This window comes from Pan troglodytes, chromosome 7 (genome assembly GCF_028858775.2).
Source record: "Pan troglodytes isolate AG18354 chromosome 7, NHGRI_mPanTro3-v2.0_pri, whole genome shotgun sequence".
NCBI classification, from domain to species: Eukaryota; Metazoa; Chordata; class Mammalia; order Primates; family Hominidae; genus Pan; species Pan troglodytes.
This window is the reverse complement of record NC_072405.2, coordinates 130,709,920-130,732,397: the sequence shown is the minus strand read 5'-3', so window position 1 is coordinate 130,732,397 and position 22,478 is coordinate 130,709,920. Positions and strand designations below refer to the sequence as shown.

The following is a 22,478-nucleotide window of genomic DNA, read 5'->3' as shown; positions in this document are numbered from 1 at the left end:
TCACTTGACCCCTGTTTCTGTTTGTTGCTCTGGTTCTTTCCCTCATTTCCCCTTAGGTTAACCACCTCTGTGTGAAGGGAACTCTTTATTTTTATTTATTTATTTATCTATCTATCTATTTATTTATTTATTTATTTATTTATTTATTTATTTATTTTGAGACGGAGTCTCGCTCTGTCACCCAGGCTGGAGTGCAGTGGCACAATCTGGGCTCACTGCAAGCTCCGCCTCCTAGGTTCACGCCATTCTCCTGCCTCAGCCTCCCAAGTAGCTGGGACTACAGGCACCCGCCACCACGCCCGGCTAATTTTTTGTATTTTTAGTAGAGACGGGGTTTCACCGTGTTAGCCAGGATGGTCTCGATCTCCTGACCTCGTGATCCACCCGCCTCTGCCTCCCAAAGTGCTGGGATTACAGACGTGAGCCACCGTGCCCGGCCAAAGAGAACTCTTAAATCTCCATAAACACATTTAGTTAGCATTCATGGGTTACCTTCTCTGTATGCACATTAAAGGAGGTACTTCTCCCTCTTCCTGGTTTCATGTGTAATGCCTAATCAAAAACTTTGATTCCTCATTTTGCATTGATTTTAACCATTCAGCAAAATCCTCTAATAGTAAAGAAATTTGGCTCATTGTATTCAAAATTCTATTCCATTCAGCAAACATTTGCTAGGAAGCCACTGTGTTCCACATGCTCTATGCTGAATGAGCACTTAGCAGCTTTTTGAAATTGTCTTTACAACTGATCTAGGGAATTTTATACTGGCTTTCCAAAGAAGTATGAAATATTTATACATCTTTGGAAATATCTGACAGGTAGGCGCCTTCAATAAGTAAAAAATAAGTATCACCAACAATCTTTTATATGTCCAGGCATCCTCTGCTTGCCCTGACTCTAATTATTGTGCAGATTTGAATATACTGAGAAAGTGATAACAATAGGAGAAAGGATGTTAAATATTGTTAAATGCTTTTCAGTGAAGAAGCACATTATCAATAGTATCTATTGTGTTTTCTGTATGTTGATAGTGACCCAGCCTATCCAAACCACAATTTTTAAAATTCATTTAAATTTCTTAAAATATTATAAATATTTTGCTATATTGGGTTTTAGAACAAGCTTACAGGACAGTAGAGCTCTGTGATCCTAAAGTTATAAAAGTTTATCCTGATTCTTAAGACAATATGTCTTAAGACAACATGTCTTAAGAATTGGTCAAAGTGATGCCTTATTTGATGCCATGTCCTTGGCCAGATACTGGATTCCCACTTGTAATAGTGCGCTCTGCAGAGAGCTGTAATTTACTGTGTGATAATCCTTTTATCGAAAATTCCTGTACACATACTATAATGAGAAGAGGGAATTATATCTACTCTCCTTATAAGAATGCCTATAAGACACTTCCATACTGATATCTTACCATTATTTAAAAAGAGTTCCCAAAATGAATTTATCATCCAGTCTCAATACAGTTCATTCTCCCAGCTGCCTTATTTCTGCATCATGAGTACAATATAAATGTTCATTCTTTTGGTCACCCACACTCTTCGTTTTATCATTCCTCCTTAGTCTGTCTAATTCCAATGCTTTCTTCTTTTAAAATGTCTTAGATATGTGCTTTACTCTTTAGTGTGCCTTTCAGTATCTAAACTCAAACTTTAAAAAATCTTACCTTGATTACTGAAACAGCCACTTAACTCTTCTTGTCTCCAGCTTTTCTCCACTGCAGTTTATTCTGTCTACTGTTGGCAGGTCAATCTTCCAACTCTTCATTTTTCTGAATATTGGATACATAATAAGGGGAAAGTGGTCCTGGTCAGGGGAATACAATTAATAAAGATATCATGATTTGAGTCTAGAGCAACACATGGAAGGTTGAGGAGGTTGATTAGACAGAAACCATGGTTGTGTCTGTGGAGAGTGACATTGGAGAGGTGGACTAGTGGTAACGACACTGTCTAGCTAAGCAAATTTAGCAAAGGAGTTAGAGCTTTATCCCAAAAAATTTTAAGCTGAGAGGTGACTTTTTAAAAATTATAAGCCTTTAGAAGGCTTGATCTTTTTATTTTCCTTTATATGGCCAGCACCTGGCACAATTTTTGGTTCTTAGAAGTTCAATAAATGTTTCTTAGATAAATAAATGACTCAAAGATTTTCATTTTCAAATTTTTTTCTGGCCACAGTTGGAGCACTGATTGAAAGGTAGTGGCACTAAACCCGGTAGACCCAGTACATATACTCGTCAGATGAGAAAGCATGAGAATGAGCCATAGCAGTGTCTTTTTGCAATTGAAAAGAGGGAAATAAACAGCACATTTTAAAAAATAGGTATCTTATTATAATGGGATTACTTGTATTATTAACCTAATGTACTTTTGGGGAATTTTTATAAGGTTTTTATTTTAAAGATTTTATGTTTTCCTTATTCTACGAACATTCTTTTGCTTATTTTTTAACACTTATGAAGTATTAGTAATTTATTGCTAAGAAAGATATTTTAAGAAAATTGTCTATTTTTTTTTTAATGTAGGATATACCAGAAGATATTCTTAAGAATTTAGTAGAGGAGCTTCCTCAACCACGAAAAATACCTAAACGTCTAGATGAGTACACACAAGAAGAAATAGACGCCTTCCCAAGATTGTGGACTCCGTAAGTGTTTCCCTTCTTCTTGTTTTTTTTTTCTTTTGATATCCTCTGTTTCCTCAACCATATGATTAAATAAGATCCTTGAGGGCGGGAAGAGTGAACTCATTTTTTTGCTCCCCTGGGAACTCAGCAGCTACTACCTACAAATAAACTCTAGATGTAGGTATTAGAACCAAAAATTTTTAAGCATTAAGACCTTGCTAGATAAGTGCGAGGATGTTCATAGGTTCCTATAATTATCAAGTATTTTGTTTGGGCTGATGGTAGTCTTTAGGAATGATATATGAATTGTTATTAATCTAAAACGTAATGATTCTCAGTTTTCCACATTGTTTCATAAGTTAAAAATATTATCTAATGAAAAGTCATTAATTTTGGATACTTGTTGTCTTGGTCCAAAAAGAAAAACAAAATAAAAAAATACTTTTTGCTCTCCTCTGTACAGTTTCCTCTACCTAAGGCCGTAAAGCTGCTAAGATGTAACATTCTTTCTCCCATCTAGTTGTTTCTAGGCTTTTTTGCCAGGGCTATCCAGATGATGAAGCATTTAAGTGTAACTTCCTCAGGCAGTCCTTCCTGTAATCTTTGAACCGGGTTAGGCTCTCATTATGGGTTCTCATCGTAGGCTTCCATTTACTGATTTACTCTAATTATATATTTGTGTGATTATCTGTTTACTATCTGTCTTTCTTGCTGGACTTCATGAGGGAGCTACATGTTTGTCTTATTTAGCACTGAGCATGGTGCTGGACAAATTAAATAGACACTCAGCCAGTATTTATTGAATAAATTAATTAAGACTTTTATCAGCTTTTATAAGTGACTTTAGGAAAGAATCTCTAGAAAATATGAAGGAAAGACCACTTTTCATTTTTTTCACAGCATTTATCACTATCTACTGTACTCTCATTTATATGCGTGTCTGTTATTTGTCTCTCTACACTCATGGCAATAATAAAAATAGCAAGCACTAATAAAGCATTTATTGTGTGCTTTACATGTATTAATCTACTAATCCTCAGAGCAATCTAGTGAGTCAGTACAATTTTTATTTTTATTTTTATTTTTTAAATGAGAAAATATGGGCACAGAGAGATAAAGCAACTTGACTAATATCACATAGTTATAAATGGTATATTAAGGATTCAAGCCTGAGTGACTAGCTGCTGGGTCATGCTCCTAACTCTGCTGGAATGCCCCTTCTTGCATTGGCATGTCAGCTTCAAGGGGGCAGGGACATTGTCTGGTTCAACATTTACATCTTAGAAATACTTAGAAACACTTAGAAATAGTACTTGGTGCATAATGGGCACTCAGTAAGTGTTTTGGAAAGAATGAAGACATGAGCTCTTTCCCTAAAAATTAATTGTGAAATTTTCATGAATAGCTTAATTAAGTTTTACAAAAATCCAAACCAAGGTTCAAATCTTGCCTCTATAGTAGCTGACTCTATAACCTTAAGTAAGTCATCTTTCATTTTGAGCTTTAGTTTCTTCATCTCAACTCAGTTTCTTCAGTTGTAAATTAGAGCCACTCCATACTTCTGAGAATTGCTGGAAGGAGTAAGTGAGCAACTTAGCACACTTGAAGTGTTGACTAAGTTTTTAATAGGAGAATTTTTTTGCTATTGCAAATTCTATACCATTTTAACATGCTTGCTAGTGTAGAGTTTTATTGTAAATGTACTTAAGTTGATGTAGTTTGAAAATATTCAGCTTTGGTAAGTTATATACTAAAAACATTTTAAGTTGTCCTTGAAGTTTTGACAGGTTACCTTCCTATAACAGTTCTGTAAATATGTATCTGATTTTCTTACAGAAACACCATCATAAATGAATTTATATTCCTGACCAAGAGGGGTGTGGGACTCTTTTTTTTAAAATTAGAAATAATAAAGTTGCTGTTAAATCATGTATGTGCAAATACATATTATACACTTGAAGTCATATTTCATGAATATTCTAAAGTGTATTCTAAATCAGTTAAACTGGCACCACACTAATATAATAATTCACAAATTATATTTAGTGTTATTATAGTCAGAGTACTGACCAAAATTCTCATTCTGCTGAATGATTTCTGCTTTCTTTTGAAACAAATTAGAAAGTGCCTGAGTGCCTTCATTTTATTAATAGAATTAGAAAGGGCTTTTCTATAGCTATTTTTAAGGAGACTTTTAGAGAAACTTAGAGCCACTAGATGCATTTTTTAGTTACTACTCTGGGAATGGATTTTCCTGCCCTCTCTTTTCATTCCAGATTTCCCTGAGGCAGGAATATGCATTAGACACTAGGTTTTCCTTTATGCTTTATTAAGGTTGTGATTTTTTCCTCATAAATAGTCACACGCATATGTTAACTTGTATTTTCAAAATAGTAAAATAGGTATACGTTTACTGAAACGTATGGATAGTATAGGTGTACTAGTCATTTAATATAAATCATTCTGTATTTCTTTCTCCCTGCACATTTGAGCTGACATCAAGTCCAGTTAGTCTTTATTACGTGAAAAGTGTGTGACCAGGAAAAATACAGCCATTTTTGGATTAACCAAAAGCTTGTCTAAGAAATAGATGATCATTTACTTCAAGGCTCTTGAGTAGAACTTTCTACAATGATGAAAACAACTCTCAGCCAGGCATGGTGGCTCATGCCTATAATCCTAGCACTTTGGGAGGCCAAGGCAGGAGGACCTCTTGAGTTCAGGAGTTCAAGACCGGCCTGGGCAAGATGGCAAGACCCTGTCTCTACAAAAACAAAAAACAAAAAAATTAGCCAGGTGTGTTGGCACACACCTGTAGTCCCAGCTACTTGGGAGTCTGAGGCAGGAGGATCTCTTGAGCCCAGGAGTTTGCAGCTGCAGTGAGCCATGATCATGCCACTGCACTCCAGCCTGAACAACAGAGCAAGACTTGTCGAGAGGGGGAGGGAGAGGGAGTGGGAGAGGGAGGAGAGGGAGAGGGAAGCCTGGCGCGGTGGATCACCTAAGGTCGGTAGTTCAAGACCAGCCTGGCCAACATGGTGAAACCCCATCTCTAATAAAAATACAAAAAAAACTAGCCGGATATGGTGGTGGGCACCTGTAATCCCAGCTACTCTGGAGGCTGAGGCAGGAGAATTGCTTGAACCCGGGAGGCGGAGGTTGCCGAGATCGCACCATTGCACTCCAGCCTGCGTGACAAGAGCAAAACTCCATCTCAAAAAAAAAAAAGAGAGGAAGGCAGGAGGGAGGGAGGGATGGAGGGAGGGAGGTAACTCTCTATTCGAGCTTCAGATACATTAGCTACTGTTGACGTGTGGCTCTTGAGCCCTTGCACTGTGGCTAATGTGACTAAGGAACTGAATTTTTTATTTGATGTAATTTTAGTAAATAAAATTACGTGTTAGTGAATAAAATTACGCTACCTTCATATGGCTAGTGTCTACATTATTGGACTATGCTATTTTAGTTATTGGACTATGCCATTTTATAAAGTTCTATTAAATATTATATACTTTAGAATTAGAATTAAAATATTTGATATGCCATGCAGTTCAATTCATGGAACATGAGGTTTTTATTATTAAAGGATTGCCTTTATTAGAAAAAAATTTTTTTCTCCTTTTGGAGAGGACCTTGCTTAAGATATGCTTTTGTTCTACCCAACATAGCTAAGCCAAGAGTATAATTTTCCTTTGGAATGTAGTAACTGGAATTTGTTTAAGATAAATCTGATGGTGAATCTGCAGAGACTTGACTGAAACAAATGTACCTGCATTGCGCCACAAGTATATAGCCACAAAAATAGCTTGCTTTGGTGTTTGCTGCCCTAGTAATAAAACTTAAAACATGTTTATAATATTAGAATGTACATCTTATAATTTGAACTATTATTAATATTTGGTTAAATATAAGTTTATTAACTTTTCTATTAGAGACTAAAAGCTTCTGAGCAGCAGAAACAATTATCAAAGAGCTTTGAACCCAGTAGATGATTAACAAAATTGCTTTAATCTTAATTAAAAGCTAGCATTGTTGGGATTTTATTTAAATTATTTTAAATCATCTTCAAAGATTATATTCTTTCAGGCCTAGTTTCAGCATACATTAGGTTTTCTTTTGCTAGTTGTTGTTCAGTCATTAGTTATTGTCATTTTTAAGCTATGGTAGGAGATAAGGAATGAAATTGATATTTATGACAAAACTATACTTTTTTAAAACTAAAAGCCATTTTATATATACTATGGGTACTATTGCCCATTCATCTCACTTCTTAAGTTAGTGGATATTCTTGGTGTATTAGTATATTTTACATAAATCATGGATACATAAATTTTGTGAAAATATGTTAGGAAGTTTATTTTATATTTCTTGACTGTACAAAGCAGATATGTATTTGCAATGTGCAAATGGTGACTGTGGGGTTTATACTTAGATATTTTTTTCTTTTTTCTTTAAAGGAAAAAAATAGCACTATCTTTTCTTCACAATTCTGTTGCTTAAGATTGTAGCTTTAAAATGGTCAATTTATTTTAATACTATCAATTGTTACATGATTATTGCAGTTTTGCCAACACATTTCACAACCCCAATAATCATGGAAATTAATCATGCTCATTGTAAGGGAAATGTTTCAAAATGTAGTCTACAAATAAAACTTGGATCACTTTAAACTTTATTTTCAAGTTTTGCAAAATGATGCAGGAGAGCTTTTCCTAGGGAAAACTACGTATGTGAAAAAATTCAACTTGAATTGCTTTGCATTATTTTTCCTTACATGTTAATTCAGTAAGAAATGCTTGTTTTAAGCAAAACTCTCACCTTTGTAGAGAAGCTAACCATGGAAAGCTTCAGCATCAATACATGCTTGAACACAGGTTTTTATAACAGAAACCTGTGTTCCTGGTGTTTCAATACTCTAGAGTGTGCTGTTAGAAATGTGCCTGCAAAGGAGAGATGGATGGTAAGGATGAAGACAAGGAAGTATGAGGACAACCATTACTGATGCAGAACTGTCTCTTCGAAAGTAGGATGAGGATTAGGGAGTTCAATATGTAATCCATTCAGCTCTGTAAAAGAAAAGCTGGATTCCAGATGCTGGGAACATTAGCACTGCATTGGTGAGCATCCTCTTCAGTCTATAGCTCTAGAAGAGAGCACGGATTTAAGCTTAGTGCATATTCTCTGATATGAAAGCTGTTAATCCTAAAAACTACCCATTTTCAGATTTACTTAATACTCAGAAAAAGATTATTTTTACCTATGCCTTTATAAAACATGCTTCAGATCAGAGACTTAAAGACAATGTAGAAGGATTTTTACCTTTTCTAATCCCATAAGTTGCTGGGATCTGGACAGCTTTAAGATTTTCCATAATTTTCTTCTAGTCTAGTCATGTGGCATTTTCTCCACACAATTTAACTTAATTTGCTGCTCTTCACAGTCAGCAGTTACTAGCTGGACTTGTGGACTAAGGTTATTTTCCAACTTTCCTACCTATTTCAACCAGCTCAGCATTGACTTCAATGATAGACTTCAGTCTTTCCAGTCCTGAGTTTTGCTCAAATTAGGCATTCTAAGCTGTACTGTTCTTTTGGATGTGAATAGATCAGGACTGGCTAGTAAAATAAAAAAGTAGTCTCTATCTATTTTGCAGATACTTGTCACTAGCAAAAACTGCCTTTATACAAAGTAACTTTCGAAAATAGTATTACATTTTGAGTGAGAATACACCTATCATCCCTCTTTTAAAAGATTAAGCCGTTTCATTTAAGTTTCAAATATTTAAGCATTCATAGTATGAAAAGTAATGTGCTAGATGCCACCCTTCTTGTTTTTAAAAACTATTTAATCTAGTGAAGAGATTAGGTCACCTCAGCACAAAATAGGGTATGTAAGCAACATAATCTGAGAATTCAATTCTAGTTTGCATAATGTTACCATATATGGGTTACCAACTTTTAAAGAACCTAAATACATTTGCTGAGTACTAAAGCTGCTTGAACTACAGTTTGGGAGAAAAGAACCAGGAAAGATATTGTGTATCAAATGGAGTCATCTCTAGTTTAGGAAGAAGTATGTGTGTTACCTTCTGTTAGATAGTATTAGTAATTTCTTACTGAAGGTGCTCCTCTGTCTTATAAATAGCTCTGTCTTTGGTCTAAGGGGAACCCATGCTAATTAGAATGTGGTCCGTAAACCAGCAATGCATCAAGTGGGAACTTGTTAGGATTGCCAAATCGTGAGCCCCTCCACAGAATAAGTGAAATCAGGACCTGCATTCTCATAAGAATCCAAGTAATTTGTATGCCTGCTGAAGTTTGAGAAACACAGACATAAATAGCCCTCTCCTCCCCTTTCTTATATTACCTTGAATTTCTTTGTTTTAGTGAAAAGGAATAAGCAATACAGAAAAGTTGTGTGTATGCTTGTTTTCATTTCTGTTTGAGACAGAGAGAAGTAAAACCATATTTAGTGTAAAAACCTCTCTTTTCCCCACAGGGGAACCTCCTGAAAAATGTGTATCATTAATTGCCTCCAGTATGAGTTGATGTTTCCAGCTGTGCCACTATCTTAACTATCTAGTCTTTGGCCATGATACTGCTTTTCCCCCTTTGGAAGCAAATTAACCATCTGGAAAATATCCCGATTATTTAAAGATGAATTTGCACATGAAGTGGCATTTTCAAGGGGGTCACTGTACTCTGTACTGTGCTCAGATATACTAGGCATCCACTGTGTATCAGGCATTGCCGTGGCTGCTGGGAGTATAAGATAATCATATCAGGGCCCTGCCTTCAAAGGACTGGCAGCCTAAGAGGCATCATATAGAATAAAATGGTGCTTGCAAGCACCGGAGTCAAATTGTTTACACTCAGATCCCTGCCATCTACCTCCTAGCTGTGTATCCTTAGCCAAGTTACTGAGCTACTCTGAGCCTAAGTTTTGTCACTGTAGAATGAAATTAATAACAGTGTCTTTCTTACAAAGTAGTTGTGAGGATAAAATAATTCATGTGAAGTCTTTATTATACTTTGTGGCATCTAATGAGCACTCAGCATGTGTTATTTACAAGGAAGAGCCAGTATGATTAGAGAAACATTGTAGTAGAAGTATGCATTAAGCTTTCTGGCAATCCTAGAGAAAGGAGCCCAGTCTGTGTTAGAAAGGAATTGTTGTGAAGAGCTTGACAGAAAATGTAACGTTTGAGGTGGATTTTGAAAGATTAGTCATGGTTGCCAGGCAGAGAAAAGACAAAGAGGAAATTTGCTTTGAGGTCAATGTCCACATTCCTTTATGTGGTGGATTATACCATTCAATTTTACTTCTAAATCCCACTGAAAGGTGGTATTGTCATTTCATTTCAATTAAATAAATTAACCTTTTGTGTGGAAACAACTGGTGACTGTGACTAAACACATTTAATTCTATTGAGTGGAGTTGCAGACTTCTTGTGGGACATTAACTTAGATTTCTTTCCAATTGCATTACCACCACCTCTTTTGTAATTATATGAACCAGCTGGATAGGATAATAAATTGTTTCTTAAAATGTACTGGTGTCTCTTTACTAAGAACTGCTTTGCGTATATTGAGTCACATACCAAAGGAGAAAAGGGTATATTCTGGAGCCGCGTGTAGCTGTCATCAGATTGTTATTTCCCAGACTTTGGATGCAGTTTTTATGTTTGGATAGAGATTTCACAAACAAAGTGACAAAATTCTGCAGTTTATCTTCTTATTGTTATAGATGGCTGATATGGCAAAGCATACCTGGCTAGTTTCCCAGATCAGTGCCTTTGTTGCTCAGAGTTTAATAATAAACAATTTAAAATTCTGGTAGAGTTATTTTACTCAGCTGGTAGACTGTCAGTCTTCTTAGGTAGGCTATGGGGTATCCTGTGAGTATTCAGTTTCAGAAAACATTTATAAATTTATAAATATAGAAAAGGACTAGTAGATTAAGTTGTTTTTGGGCAAACAAAGTCATCTACTTTTTAAAGGAACTCAAACTATTACATATTTTTACAGGTGTTTTCAAAATATTTATTTTCTTCAACATTTATTTTAAGTTCCAGGGTACACGTGCAGGTTGTACAGGTTTGTTACACAGGTAAACATGTGCCATGGTAGTTTGCTGCACAGATCAACCCATCTCCAGCATCCATTCGCTATTCTTCCTGATGTTCTCCCTCCCCCAACCCCTCCTAACAGGCTGCATTGTGCGTTGTTCCCCCCAACCCCATGTGTCCATGTATTCTCATCTTTCAGCTCCCATACGTGAGAACATGTGGTGTTTGGGTTTCCGTTCCTACATTAGTTTGCTGAGGATAATGGCTTCCAGCTCCATCCATGTTCCTGCAAAGGACATGATCTCATTTCTTTTTATCGCTGCATAGTATTCCATGGTGTATATATACCACATTTTCTTTATCCAGTCTGGGAATTTGGGTTGATTCCATGTCTTTGCTATTGTGAATAGTGCTGCAATGAACATACACATGCGTTTGTCTTTATAATAGAATGATTTATATTCCTTTGGGTATATACCCAGAAATGGAATTGCTGGGTCAAATGGTATTTCTACCTCTAGATCTTTGAGGAATTGCCACACTGTCTTCCACAATGGATGAACTAATTTACCCTCCCACCAACAGTGTAAAAGTGTTCTTTTTCTCCACAACTTTGCCAGCATCTGTTGTTTCTGGACTTTTCAATAATTTCCATTCTGACTGGCATGAGATGGTATCTCAGTTGTGGTTTTGATTTGCATTTCTCTAATGATCAGTGATGTTGAGCTTTTTTTCATATGTTTGTTGGCCTCATGAATGTCTTCTTTTAAGAAGTGTCTGTTCATGTCCTTTGCCTGCCTGCTTTTTAATGGGGTTATTTATTCTTCTAAATTTGCCTAAGTTCATTGTAGATGCTGGATATTAGACCTTTGTCAGATGAATAGATTACAAACATTTTCTCCCATTCTGTGAGTTGCCTGTTGACTCTGATGCTAGTTTATTTTGCTGTACAGATGCTCTTTAGTTTAATTAGATCCCATTTGTCAATTTATGCTTTTGTTGTAATTGCTTTTGAAATTTTTGTCATGAAATCTGCCCATGCCTATGTCCTGAATGGTATTGCCCAGATTTTCTTCTAGGGTTTTATAGTTTTGGGTTTTACATTTAAGTCTTTAATTCACCTTGAGTTAAATTTTGTATTAGGTGTAAGGAAGGGGTCCAGTTTCAGTTTTCCACATATGGCTAGCCAGTTTTCCCAGCACCATTTATTGAGTAGAAAATCCTTTCCCCATTGCTTGTTTTTGTGAGGTCTGTCGAAGATCAGATAGTTGTAGGCATGTGGTCTTATTTCTGAGTTCTCAATTCTGTTCCATTGGTCTATGTGTCTGTTCTTGTACCAGTACCACGCGATTTTGGTTACTGTAGCTTTGTAGTATAGTTTGAAGTTGGGTAGCGAAGTGCCTTCAGCTTTGTTCTTTTTGCTTAGGATTGTCTTGGCTATTTGGGCTCTTTATTGGTTCCATATGAATTTTAAAATAGTTTATTCTAATTCTGTGAAGAATGTCAATGGTAGCTTAATGGGAATAGCAATGAATCTGTAAATTACTTTGGGCAATATGGACATTTTCACAATACTGATTCTTCCTATCCATGAGCATGGAATGTTTTTCCCATTTGTTTGTGTCCTCTCTGATTTCCTTGAGCAGTGGTTTGTAGTTCTCCTTGAAGAGGTCCTTCATTTCCCTTGTTAGCTGTATTCCTAGGTATTTTATTCTTTTGTAGCAATTGTGAATGGGAGTTGATTTATGATTTGGCTCTCTGCTTGCATGTTGTTGGTGTATAGGAATGCTAGCAGTTTTTGCACATTGATTTTGTATCCTGAGACTTTGCTGAAGTTGCTTATCAGCTTAAGAAGCTTTTGGGATGAAACGATGGGATTTTCTAGATATAGGGTCATGTCATCTGCAAACAGAGGTAATTTGACTTCTCTCCCTATTTGAATACCTTTTATTTATTTCTCTTGCCTGATTGCCCTGGCCAGAGCTTCCAGTACTGTGTTGAACAGGGGTGGTGAAAAAGGGCATCCTTGTCATTTGCTGGTTTTCAAGGGTAATGCTTCCAGCTTTTCGCCATTCAGTATGATATTGGCTGTAGGTTTGTCACATGTGGCCCTTACTATTTTGAGGCATGTTCCTTCAATACCTAGTTTATTGAGAGTTTTTAACATGAAAGGATGTTGAATTTTATCAAAGGCTTTTTCTGTGTCTATTGAGCTGATCATATGGTTATGTCTTTAGTTCTTTTTATGTTGATGAATTACATTTATTGATCTGCATATGTTGAACCAACCTTGCATCCTGGGGATGAAGCTGACTTGATTGTGGTGGATAAGCTTTTTGATGTGCTGCTGGATTCAGTTTGCCAGTGTTTTATTGAGGATTTTTGCATCGATGTTCATCAGGCATATTGGCCTGAAGTTTTCTTTATGTTGTTGTACCTCTGCTAGATTTTGGTATTAGGATTATGCTGGCCTCATAAAATAAGTTAGGGAGGAGTCCCTTCTTTTGAATTTTTTACAATAGTTTCAGTAGCCATGGTACCAGCTCTTCTTTTTACCTCTGGTAAAATTCAGCTCTAAATCTGTCTGGTTGTGGGTTTGTTTTTTGGTTGGTGAGCTATTTATTACTGATTCGATTTCAGAATTATGGGTCTATTCAGGGATTTAATTTCTTCTTGGGTCAGTCTTTGGAGGGTTTATGTATCTAGGAATTTATCCATTTCTTCCAGATTTTCTACTTTATGTGTATAGAGCTGTTTATAGTATCCTTGCATGGTGGTTTGTATTTGTGTGGGATCAGTAGTGATACCCCCTTATCATTTCTGATTGTGTCTGATTCTCCTCTCTCTTCTCCTTTATTAGTCTAACTAGCAGTCTATCTATTTTATTTATTTATTTATTTATTTATTTTCCAAAAAACCAGCTCCTGGATTCATTGATTTTTTTTTTGAAGGATTTTTCTTGTCTCTGTCTCCTTCAGTTCTACTCTGATCTTGGTTATTTCTTGTCTTCTGCTAGCTGTGTTTGCTCTTGGTACTCTAGTTCTTTTTGTTGCAATATCAGGTTGTTAATTTGAGATCTAAGTAGCTTTTTGTCGTGGGCATTTAGTGCTACAAATTTCCCTCTTAACACTGCTTTAGCTGTGTCTCAGAGATTCTGATATGTTGTCTCTTCATTCTCATTAGTTTCAAAGAACTCCTTGATTTCTGCCTTAATTTCATTATTGACCCAGGAGTCATTCAGGAGCAGATTGTTCGGTTTCCATATAGTTGTGTGGTTTTGAGTGAATTTCTTAGCCTTGAGTTCTAATTTGATTGCACTGTGATCTGAGAGACTGTTATGATTTCAGTTCTTTGCATTTGCTGAGAAGTGTTTTACCTTACTGTGATCAGTTTTAGAGTAAATGCCATGTGGCAATGAGAAGAATGTATGTTCTGTTGTTTTGGGGTGCAGAGTTCTGTAGATATCTATCAGTTCTGTTTGATCCAGAGCTGAGTTCAGGCCCTGAATATCTTTGTTAATTTTCTGTCCCAATGATCTGTCAAATATTGTCAGTGGGGCATTAAAGTCTCCCACAATTATCATGTGGGAGTCTAAGTCTCTTTATAGGTCTCTAAGAACTTGCTTTATGAATCCGCATACTCCTGTATTAGGTGCATATATATTTAGGATAGTTAACTCTTGAATTGAACCCTTTACCATTATGTAATGCCCTTCTGTCTTTTTTAATTTTGGTTGGTTTAAAGTCTGTTTTGTAAGAAATTAGGATTGTAGCCCCTGCTGTTTTCTGTTTTCCATTTGCTTGGTAAATTTTCCTCCATCCCTTTATTTCGAGCCTATGTGTGTCTTTGTTCATGAGATGGGTCCCTTGAAGACAGCATACTGATGGGTCTCAACTCTTTATCCGGTTTGCCATTCTGTGTCTTTTAATTGGGGCATTTAGCCTATTTACATTTAAGATTAATATTGTTATGTATGAATTTGATCCTGTCATGATGCTAGCTGGTTATTTTGCAGACTTGTTTATGTGGTTGCTTCATAGCATCACTGGTCTGTGTACTTTAGTGTGTTTTTGTAGTGGCTGGTAATGGTTGTTCCTTTCCATATTTAATGCTTTCTTCAGGAGCTCTTGCAAGGCAGGCCTGGTGGTGACAAATTCCCTCAGTATTTGTTTGTCTGAAAAAGATCTTATTTCTTCTTCACTTATGAAGCTTGGTTTGGCCAGACATGAAATTCTGGGTTGGAATTTCTTTTCTTTAAGAATGTTGAAAATTGGCCCCCAATCTCTTCTGGCTGGTAGGGTTTCTACTGAGAGGTCCACTGTTAGTCTGACTGGTTTCTCTTCGTAGGTGACCTGGCCTTTCTCTCTGGCTGTCCTTAACATTTTTTCTTTTATTTTGACCTTGGAGAATCTGAAGATTATGTGTCTTGAAGTTGCTTTTCTCATGGAGTACCTTACTGGGGTTCTCTGGATTTCCTGAATTTGAGTTTTGGCCTGTCTTGCTAGGTTGGGGAAGTTCTCCTGGATGATAATCTTGAAGTATGTTTTCCAACTTGGTTCTGTTTTCCTTGTCTTTTTCAGGTACCCCAATTAGTCATAGGTTTTTACATAGTCCCATATTTCTTGGAGGTTTTGTTCATTCCTTTTCATTCTGTGTGTGTGTGTGTGTGTGTGTTTGTGTGTGTGTGTGTGTATTATTGTCTGCCTGTCTTATTTCAGAAAGATACTTGGTCTATTCTGCTATTAATACTTGTGATTGCATTATGTATTTCTCATGTTGTATTTTTCAGCTCCATCAGGTCAGTAATGCTCCTCTCTAAACTGGCTATTCTGGCTGTTGGCTCCTGTACTGTTTTATCATGATTCTTAACTTATTTGCATTGGGTTACAGCATGCTCCTTTAGCTCAGTGAAGTTCATTATTACTCACCTTCTGAAGCCTACTTCTGTCAGTTCAGCCATCTCAACTTCAGCCCAGTTCTGTGCCCTTGCTGGAGAGGTGTTGCAGTCATTTGGAGGAGAAGCAGCACTCTGGCTTTTAGAGTTTTCTGGGTTTTTGCATTGATTCTTTCTCATCTTTGTGGGCTTATCTGTCTTAGATTTTTGAGGTGGCTTACCTTACCTTTCAGTGGGGTTTTGTGGGGTCTTTTTTGTTGATGTTGTTGTTGTTACTTTGTTTGTTTGTTGTTTTTCTTTTAACAGTCAGACCACTTTTCCGTAGGACTGTTGCAGTTTGCTGGGGGATTGCTCCAGACCCTAGTTGTTTCAGTTTTTACCTTACCTGGAGGTATCACCAGTTAAGGCTGCAAAACAGCAATGATGGTAGCCTGTTCCTTCCTTTGGGAGCTCTGTCCTAGAGGGGTACTGACCTGTTGCCAGCCCAGACACTCCTGTAGGAGGTGTCTAGAGACCCCTGTTGGGAGGTCTCACCCAGTCAGGAGAGACAGGATCAGGGACCTGCTTAAAGCAGTCTGGCTGCTTTTTGGTAGAGTAGGTGTGCTGCATTGTGGGGATCCCATCCCCATCCGGACTGCTTCAACTGTCCAGAGCCAACAGTCTGGAAAGGCTGTGTTGACTGAACTGCTTAGATGTTGGCCACCCCTCCCGCCAGGGGCTCCATCCCTGGGAGGGATCAGAGATCTGTCTGTATAACCCTGGCTGGAGTTGCTGAAATTCCTGGAGTTGCTGGTGCTCACTGGCACCAACTGGTGAGGAGGGATGGATCGGGGTCCCACTTAAAGAAAAAGTCTGGCCACAATCTGGCACAGCAGCTATGCTGCATTATGGTAGACTCCTGCTTGTCTAGACTGCCTGGACTCCCTGGAGCTGGCAGGCTGGAATGGCTGTGTCAAATGAACTGCAGAAACAGGGGCCGTCTCTCCCCAGGGCTCCATCCCAGGGAGAGATCAGAGTCCTGTTCATATAACCCTGGCTAGAGTTGTTGAAATTCCTGCAGGGAGGCACCACCCAGTGAGGAGGGATGGATTAGGGTCCCACTTAAAGAAGCAGTGTGGCTGTGATCTGGCACAGCAGCTGTGTTGCATTGTGGGCGACTCCTCCTCGTCCAGTGGACTCCTTGGAGCTGGCAGACTAGAATGGCTGAGTCGACCTAACCACAGAAATGGCAGCTGCCCCTCCCCCCAGGAACTTGTCCATCTCAGGCAGTCTCCAGCCTGTTGCACTGGTTGGCTGGATTTCCAATCCAGTGAGGCTTAACTTGTGAGATGCCATGGAAGTGGGGCCCGCAGAACAACACCGCTTGGCTCCCTGGATTCAGCCCCCTTCCTTGGAGAATTTATGGATGGATCTCCTGCCTTACCGGGATTCCTGGGGCTAGAGTCTATTAAACTCCTGGGTCTCTGTGTGAGCCTGAGCAACTGCTCTGCCAAGACTCTGCACAGCTCTGTGTATTGCACCCAAGGCCCTGGTGGTGTGGGCTCACGAGGGTATCTCCTGATCCACAGGCTGCAAAGATCCGTGAGAGAAACGTGGTTTCCTAAGTGGGGGTCACACAATCACTCACTGCTTCCCATGGCTGGGAGTGGGGGTTTCTTTGGCTTCATGCCACTTCCAGGTGGGCAATCACTCCATCCTGATAGTTCTTTCTCCATGGGTCAAATTGTCCGCCTAGTCAGTCCCAATGTGAAAACCTGGATATTTCAGTTGAAGGTGCTGAATTCACTTGCCATTTTCATTCCTCTGGGAGAACTGCAGACCACAGCTGCTTCTAATCAGTCATCTTTGCCAAAATATCTGTTTAGTTTGTTACCAACTTCCTTCAGAAAATTCCATATGGAAACCCAACACCTACAAATACACTTTTGAAAAGATAACAGGACAAATTGTTTGCATTTTATAATTTCCTATGTTTAATTTTGTCTATTGTTATAATTTAATACTTCTGAAAATTTTTTTTTAATTGACTAATGAAAGCAGCTCTCAGGTGTGGTTAATCTTATAATTGCATAAATAAGGAAAACCAGTTATGTTTGTAAATAAATATTAAAGGACTGATGTTTATACACTTATTTTGTATATGGATCATAATGAAAATTAAATTTAGCATATGATAATATAAATAGGAAAAATCACTTACTCAAAATTTGCATTTGTACTATAAATCCATGTCTTCGTATGATTTTTAAACTCTTAAAGATTATAGTAATCTTTTCAATAAGGACTTTATAAAAGTGTTTAAAAATGGAACAGAGAAATTGAATTCAAATTATTAAGTTACTAAATACATTCTTATATAGGCACAAGGTGGCTTATATTTATACTTTCAAAAAGACTTTGGAGTTGTCACTTAACTGTTCTACTTTATAAAGATTTGATGTTAATGTTTTTTTTTCACCAAAAATTTAGATATAGTGTTTGTAGCTATTTCTTGGTGAACAGTTATTTTTATTTTAAATTGGAAAAATAATCTTCATCAGTCAGGAGAAAACAAAATAATGATTCATGAAGAAATATGTTGATTTTTTCTTTCAGACCTGAAGATTATCGGCTATAAGAGAATAAGAATTGCAGAAAATAACAGTGAAGTGATTGAAACTTTCTTCTGATGAGTTTCTCTAACCTACAGGATGGAGTAAAACAACTGCTACAGTTCAGCACCTGTTTTATGTGCCGAATCACTGTGGGGGAAGGTCAGGAAGGTATAGTCCTTCAATAGGAAATTGTAATTAAAATATAATTTTATAGAACCATTTTTATGTAATCTGATTTGAATGTTATAGTTGATAATAATAAAATCACTTACTTGGTTGACTATTTAGTGTTGCATTTAATGATAAAAAACAGACCCTGTGTATAGAATTGCAGTTACACATTCCAAAAATGCCTCTCCATGCAGATTTTCTCAAGTTTGCAGGTCACTATTCTTGTCCCTTGTGAACAAGCTCTACCTTCACTTTTCATTTCAGTGGCTTTTTTTATCTAACTTGTCATCCATCTAAATTCATATTTGCAGCTTAGTAGGGTAAAGTTTGCCCTGAAATATTTATAAACTGCTATCTTTTTCTGTGTCCCATATAGCCTCTTGGCCCCACAATGACACCAGAATACATAATGCCTGTCTGCTCGTTAGAAATCCCTCTTCCCTGCCAGTGATTCTGTTTGTAGACTCTCCACACTGTTTTCCCATATCTGTCCTGTTGGCTTCCATTCATCTCTGTACTGGCACTTAGATTGGGGTGCTAGGATGACTATTGCTTGTAAAATATGCTCTCTAGAAATTAAGATACTGAGCCACTGCATTTGAGCATTTTTATGGTGGTATTTTTTCATCTCTTGCCATAGCCAATCAAGGAATGAATTTCAGACCAACTTTCCCATTCATTCAGCAAACATATATTCAGTACTGCTATATACCAGGCACAGTGCTAGGTCCTGGGAAAACAGAAATCATACAAGTTGCCCCCAACACTTCCGTGCCCCATCAAAGAGTCTATTGTAGGATGGGAAGGAAGTATAGATAGATCTGTAAACAAGTAAAACTGGTTGTCAAATGTGCTAATACAACTGTGTGAATTATGATGTAAACATGTTTATTTAATAACTGCATTAAATATGACATAAGCACCTACTATGTGCCAGGCACAACCACTTTATATGAATTATTTAATTAATACATACTGTAATGGAGGTACTGTTATCCTCCCCATTTAAAGGGGACACAGTGAAGCAGCAATAAATTAAGTAATTTGGCTAAGGTAAAATCAGGATTTGCATCCAGGCAGTTGGGCTTGAAAGCCCATGGACTTACCCACTGCTAGATGAGAAAAGGTGAATATGTTTCTGTATTACAAATTCTTTAACAAAGCACGTATAACCCGGCACAGGTTAACAACTACCATTCGAAAGGAAGTCTCAGTTACATTTTAAGGTGTTGGACCAAAAAGAACCTGCCCGTCTTACTTTTGATGGAGTAATTTTAGGGGAGTGAGCCAATATGAAATAAGTCTCCAGTTCCTGATACATCAGCTTTAATAGGAATTTTTGCCCAGTGTATACCAAGCACCTAGAACAGTGCTGGCACATGTTTGTTGGATGGTGGAAGGACCACTGAAGAAAGGTCCTTATTTTTAACAAAACTTGAGTGTTTGAGCAAGTAAGATCATAGAGACATGGTCTATAAGAATATTGAGCCAAATCATTATAATATGAAGTATTCAATAAGAATATTGAGAATAATCACCATAAACCTCACTCTCACTTGCTGTGCATGAGAGGAAGGGTTGCCTGATTCTGCTGATGCATGTAGACCTAAACAGAGGCTATATTGGTGGACTGAATTGCTCCTACTGCTTGCTGTTAGGAGACAACTCCATTTTGCATTCAGAGAAAACTGAAACAGAAAAGTTTATTTTAAAACTTATTTTTTTTTCAGAGAGGCTTTGAGCCAAGATAGTGCAACAGTTTAGAAGCAGAAACTATTACACCTCCCACTGCCTAACAATTTGCCATTGTCTGAGAGTTTAAGTGCCTGATCTGTACATACCCTGAGAGAATACAACCTCAAGTAGCCAAATAAAAATCACAATTCACTGTATGGGACTCAGTAGTCCAAGGGAGGAAGATAAGCTGGACCCTAGAATAGCAGCTCCTATCAAAGTAAAATGAATAGAAGAAACAGAAGAGGACTTTTTAAAAATAATACAAATTCTTATATAAAAAGAAGGAAACTCAAATTATTCCAAACATTGGAAAGAAGAACGCTATGTTTTCTGTTACCATATGTATCCTCAATGTGCAAATTAGTGCAGATAAATAAGGAATCCCCAAAACCAAAATCATATTAGTTCATAAGCCATTCTTCACCAGGTGACTATGCATTGCACGATTGGATAATATCAGTAAATGTGAAAGACACCATCCAACTGAGCATAATCACCTGGGAAGAATATACAATATACCTTATCTCTCTTACCCCATTTTACTCAAGTCCATTGCCCTATGGGAAATATCCTGCTGTGTTTATGTACTTTCTCAGTAAAACATGAGTAAGTGTCCTATTATAAGTGATAGGAAAGGAAAAGACTTACATATTGCAGTTTTACAATAAGAGAATGTGATACTGCAACAGCCACTGGGCCTAAAGTAATCACATTGATGAACATAGCAGATAACACTGAAGACAAACAGAAGCTTAATATTAACATCCCAATAAACATCTGCTTTCCAGAGAACTAAAAACTGACAAGCACTTGCAGTGAGTTGAAGATAACTTACAAACCTGATGCAGCATGAGCACACTTTGTGTCATCCAATTTCAGCTGGGGCCACACAACTTCAGTATAAGAGGGGATAATTAACAAAACAAAAAAGGTATTTCTGCTTAAAGGCAGTTAGAAGACATGAAAAACAAGATAATAGGCCACAGCCATCTTTCTTTAACCCATTTCATTAAAAAAACTATGATTTGTATATCTTCTTTTGAGAAACAACTATTCAGGTCTTTTGCCCATTTTTTAATAGAGTTATTTGTTTTCTTGTTTCTTGGTTGCTTATATATTTTGGATCTTATCCCCTTGTACAATGTATGGTTTACAAATATTTTCTCCCAATCTGTGGGTTGCTTTTTTGCTCTGTTAACTATTTCCTTTGCTGTGCATAAGCTTTTTAGTTTAATGCAATCTCATTTGTCTATTTTTGCTTTCATTGCCTGTGCTTTGGGGACCAATCCAAGAAATCACTACCCAGACCAATGTCCTGGAGGTTTCTCCCTGTGTTTTCGCCTATTAGTTTTATAGTTTTAGGTCTTAACATTTAAATCTTTATTCTGAGTTGATTCTTGTATAAGGGGTGAAGATAAGGGTTTATTTTTATTTTCCTGCATGAAGATATGCATTTTTTCCAACACAGCTTATTGAAGAGACTGCCCTTTTCCCCATTGTCTGTACCTGGCACCCTTTTTGAAAATCAATTGACCATAGGTGTGTGGGTTTATTTCTGAGCTCTCTATTCTATTCATTGGTCAATGTGTCTATTTTTATGCCAGTGTCATGCTGTTTTGATTACTATAGCTTTGTAGTATATTTTTAAATCCAGCTGTGTGATGCCTCCAGCTTTGTTCTTTTTGGTCAATGCTGTCTTGGCTATTTGGATCTTGTGGCCCTATTCAAATTTTAAGATTGTGTTTTCTGTTTCTGTGAAGAATGACATTGGAATTTTGATAGGGATTGCACTGAATCTGTAGATCACTTTGTGTAGTATGGATATTTAATGATATTCTGGTTTTTTTTTTCCAAGATGGCAGATTGGAGGCATCATTAGCATGCCTCTCCTGCTTGGAAAGACAAAACAGCATGTAGATACTCACACTGTGAACTTTTTTTTCAAAAAGCAATGCAGGAACTTAACAGGAAAACTGAAATCCACAGTTTCTTTTAAAGATGTGGCAGGATGCAGCCTACACCGTAAGCCAGAAGAAAACTTTGTCCCTAGAGTGTGAGAAGGAGAAAGGCTGCCTCCAGCATATACACCCCCACCGGGAAATCTAGAAATCCAGGCCACGGGGGAAGGCCTTAACCCTACACCGTGCTAGAACTGATTTAGGGAGCGGGGAGGAATATAAAAGTAGGAACAGCAGCAGGAAGAACCTTGCATGCATTCCCAGTCTCCACTGCAAACCAAGGGAAGCCATTCTTTATTCTGCCTCACAGGGGACCTCATGGAGGTCTGCCTACTCAGGCAGTGGTCACAGATGGAAAGAAGCTCGCAAGTGAATTTTGTGATACAACTTCTAGTGAGGGGAAACACCCTTAGCCAGAAGCA

General features: G+C 37.4%; 1 protein-coding gene across 1 annotated transcript in view; it reads left to right on the top strand.

Moving 5' to 3' along the window:
• The window catches only part of MRPL13 (mitochondrial ribosomal protein L13), a 47,304-nt gene extending 28,831 nt beyond the window's left edge, over positions 1–18,473 (top strand). The window contains exons 6-7 of the mRNA XM_009455842.4: positions 2,534–2,655; positions 18,192–18,473. Coding sequence (XP_009454117.1) covers positions 2,534–2,655; positions 18,192–18,213 — 144 coding nt within the window. The 3' untranslated portion in view covers positions 18,214–18,473. The remainder of the gene's footprint in view (positions 1–2,533; positions 2,656–18,191) is intronic.
• Positions 18,474–22,478: the final 4,005 nt, after the last annotated feature.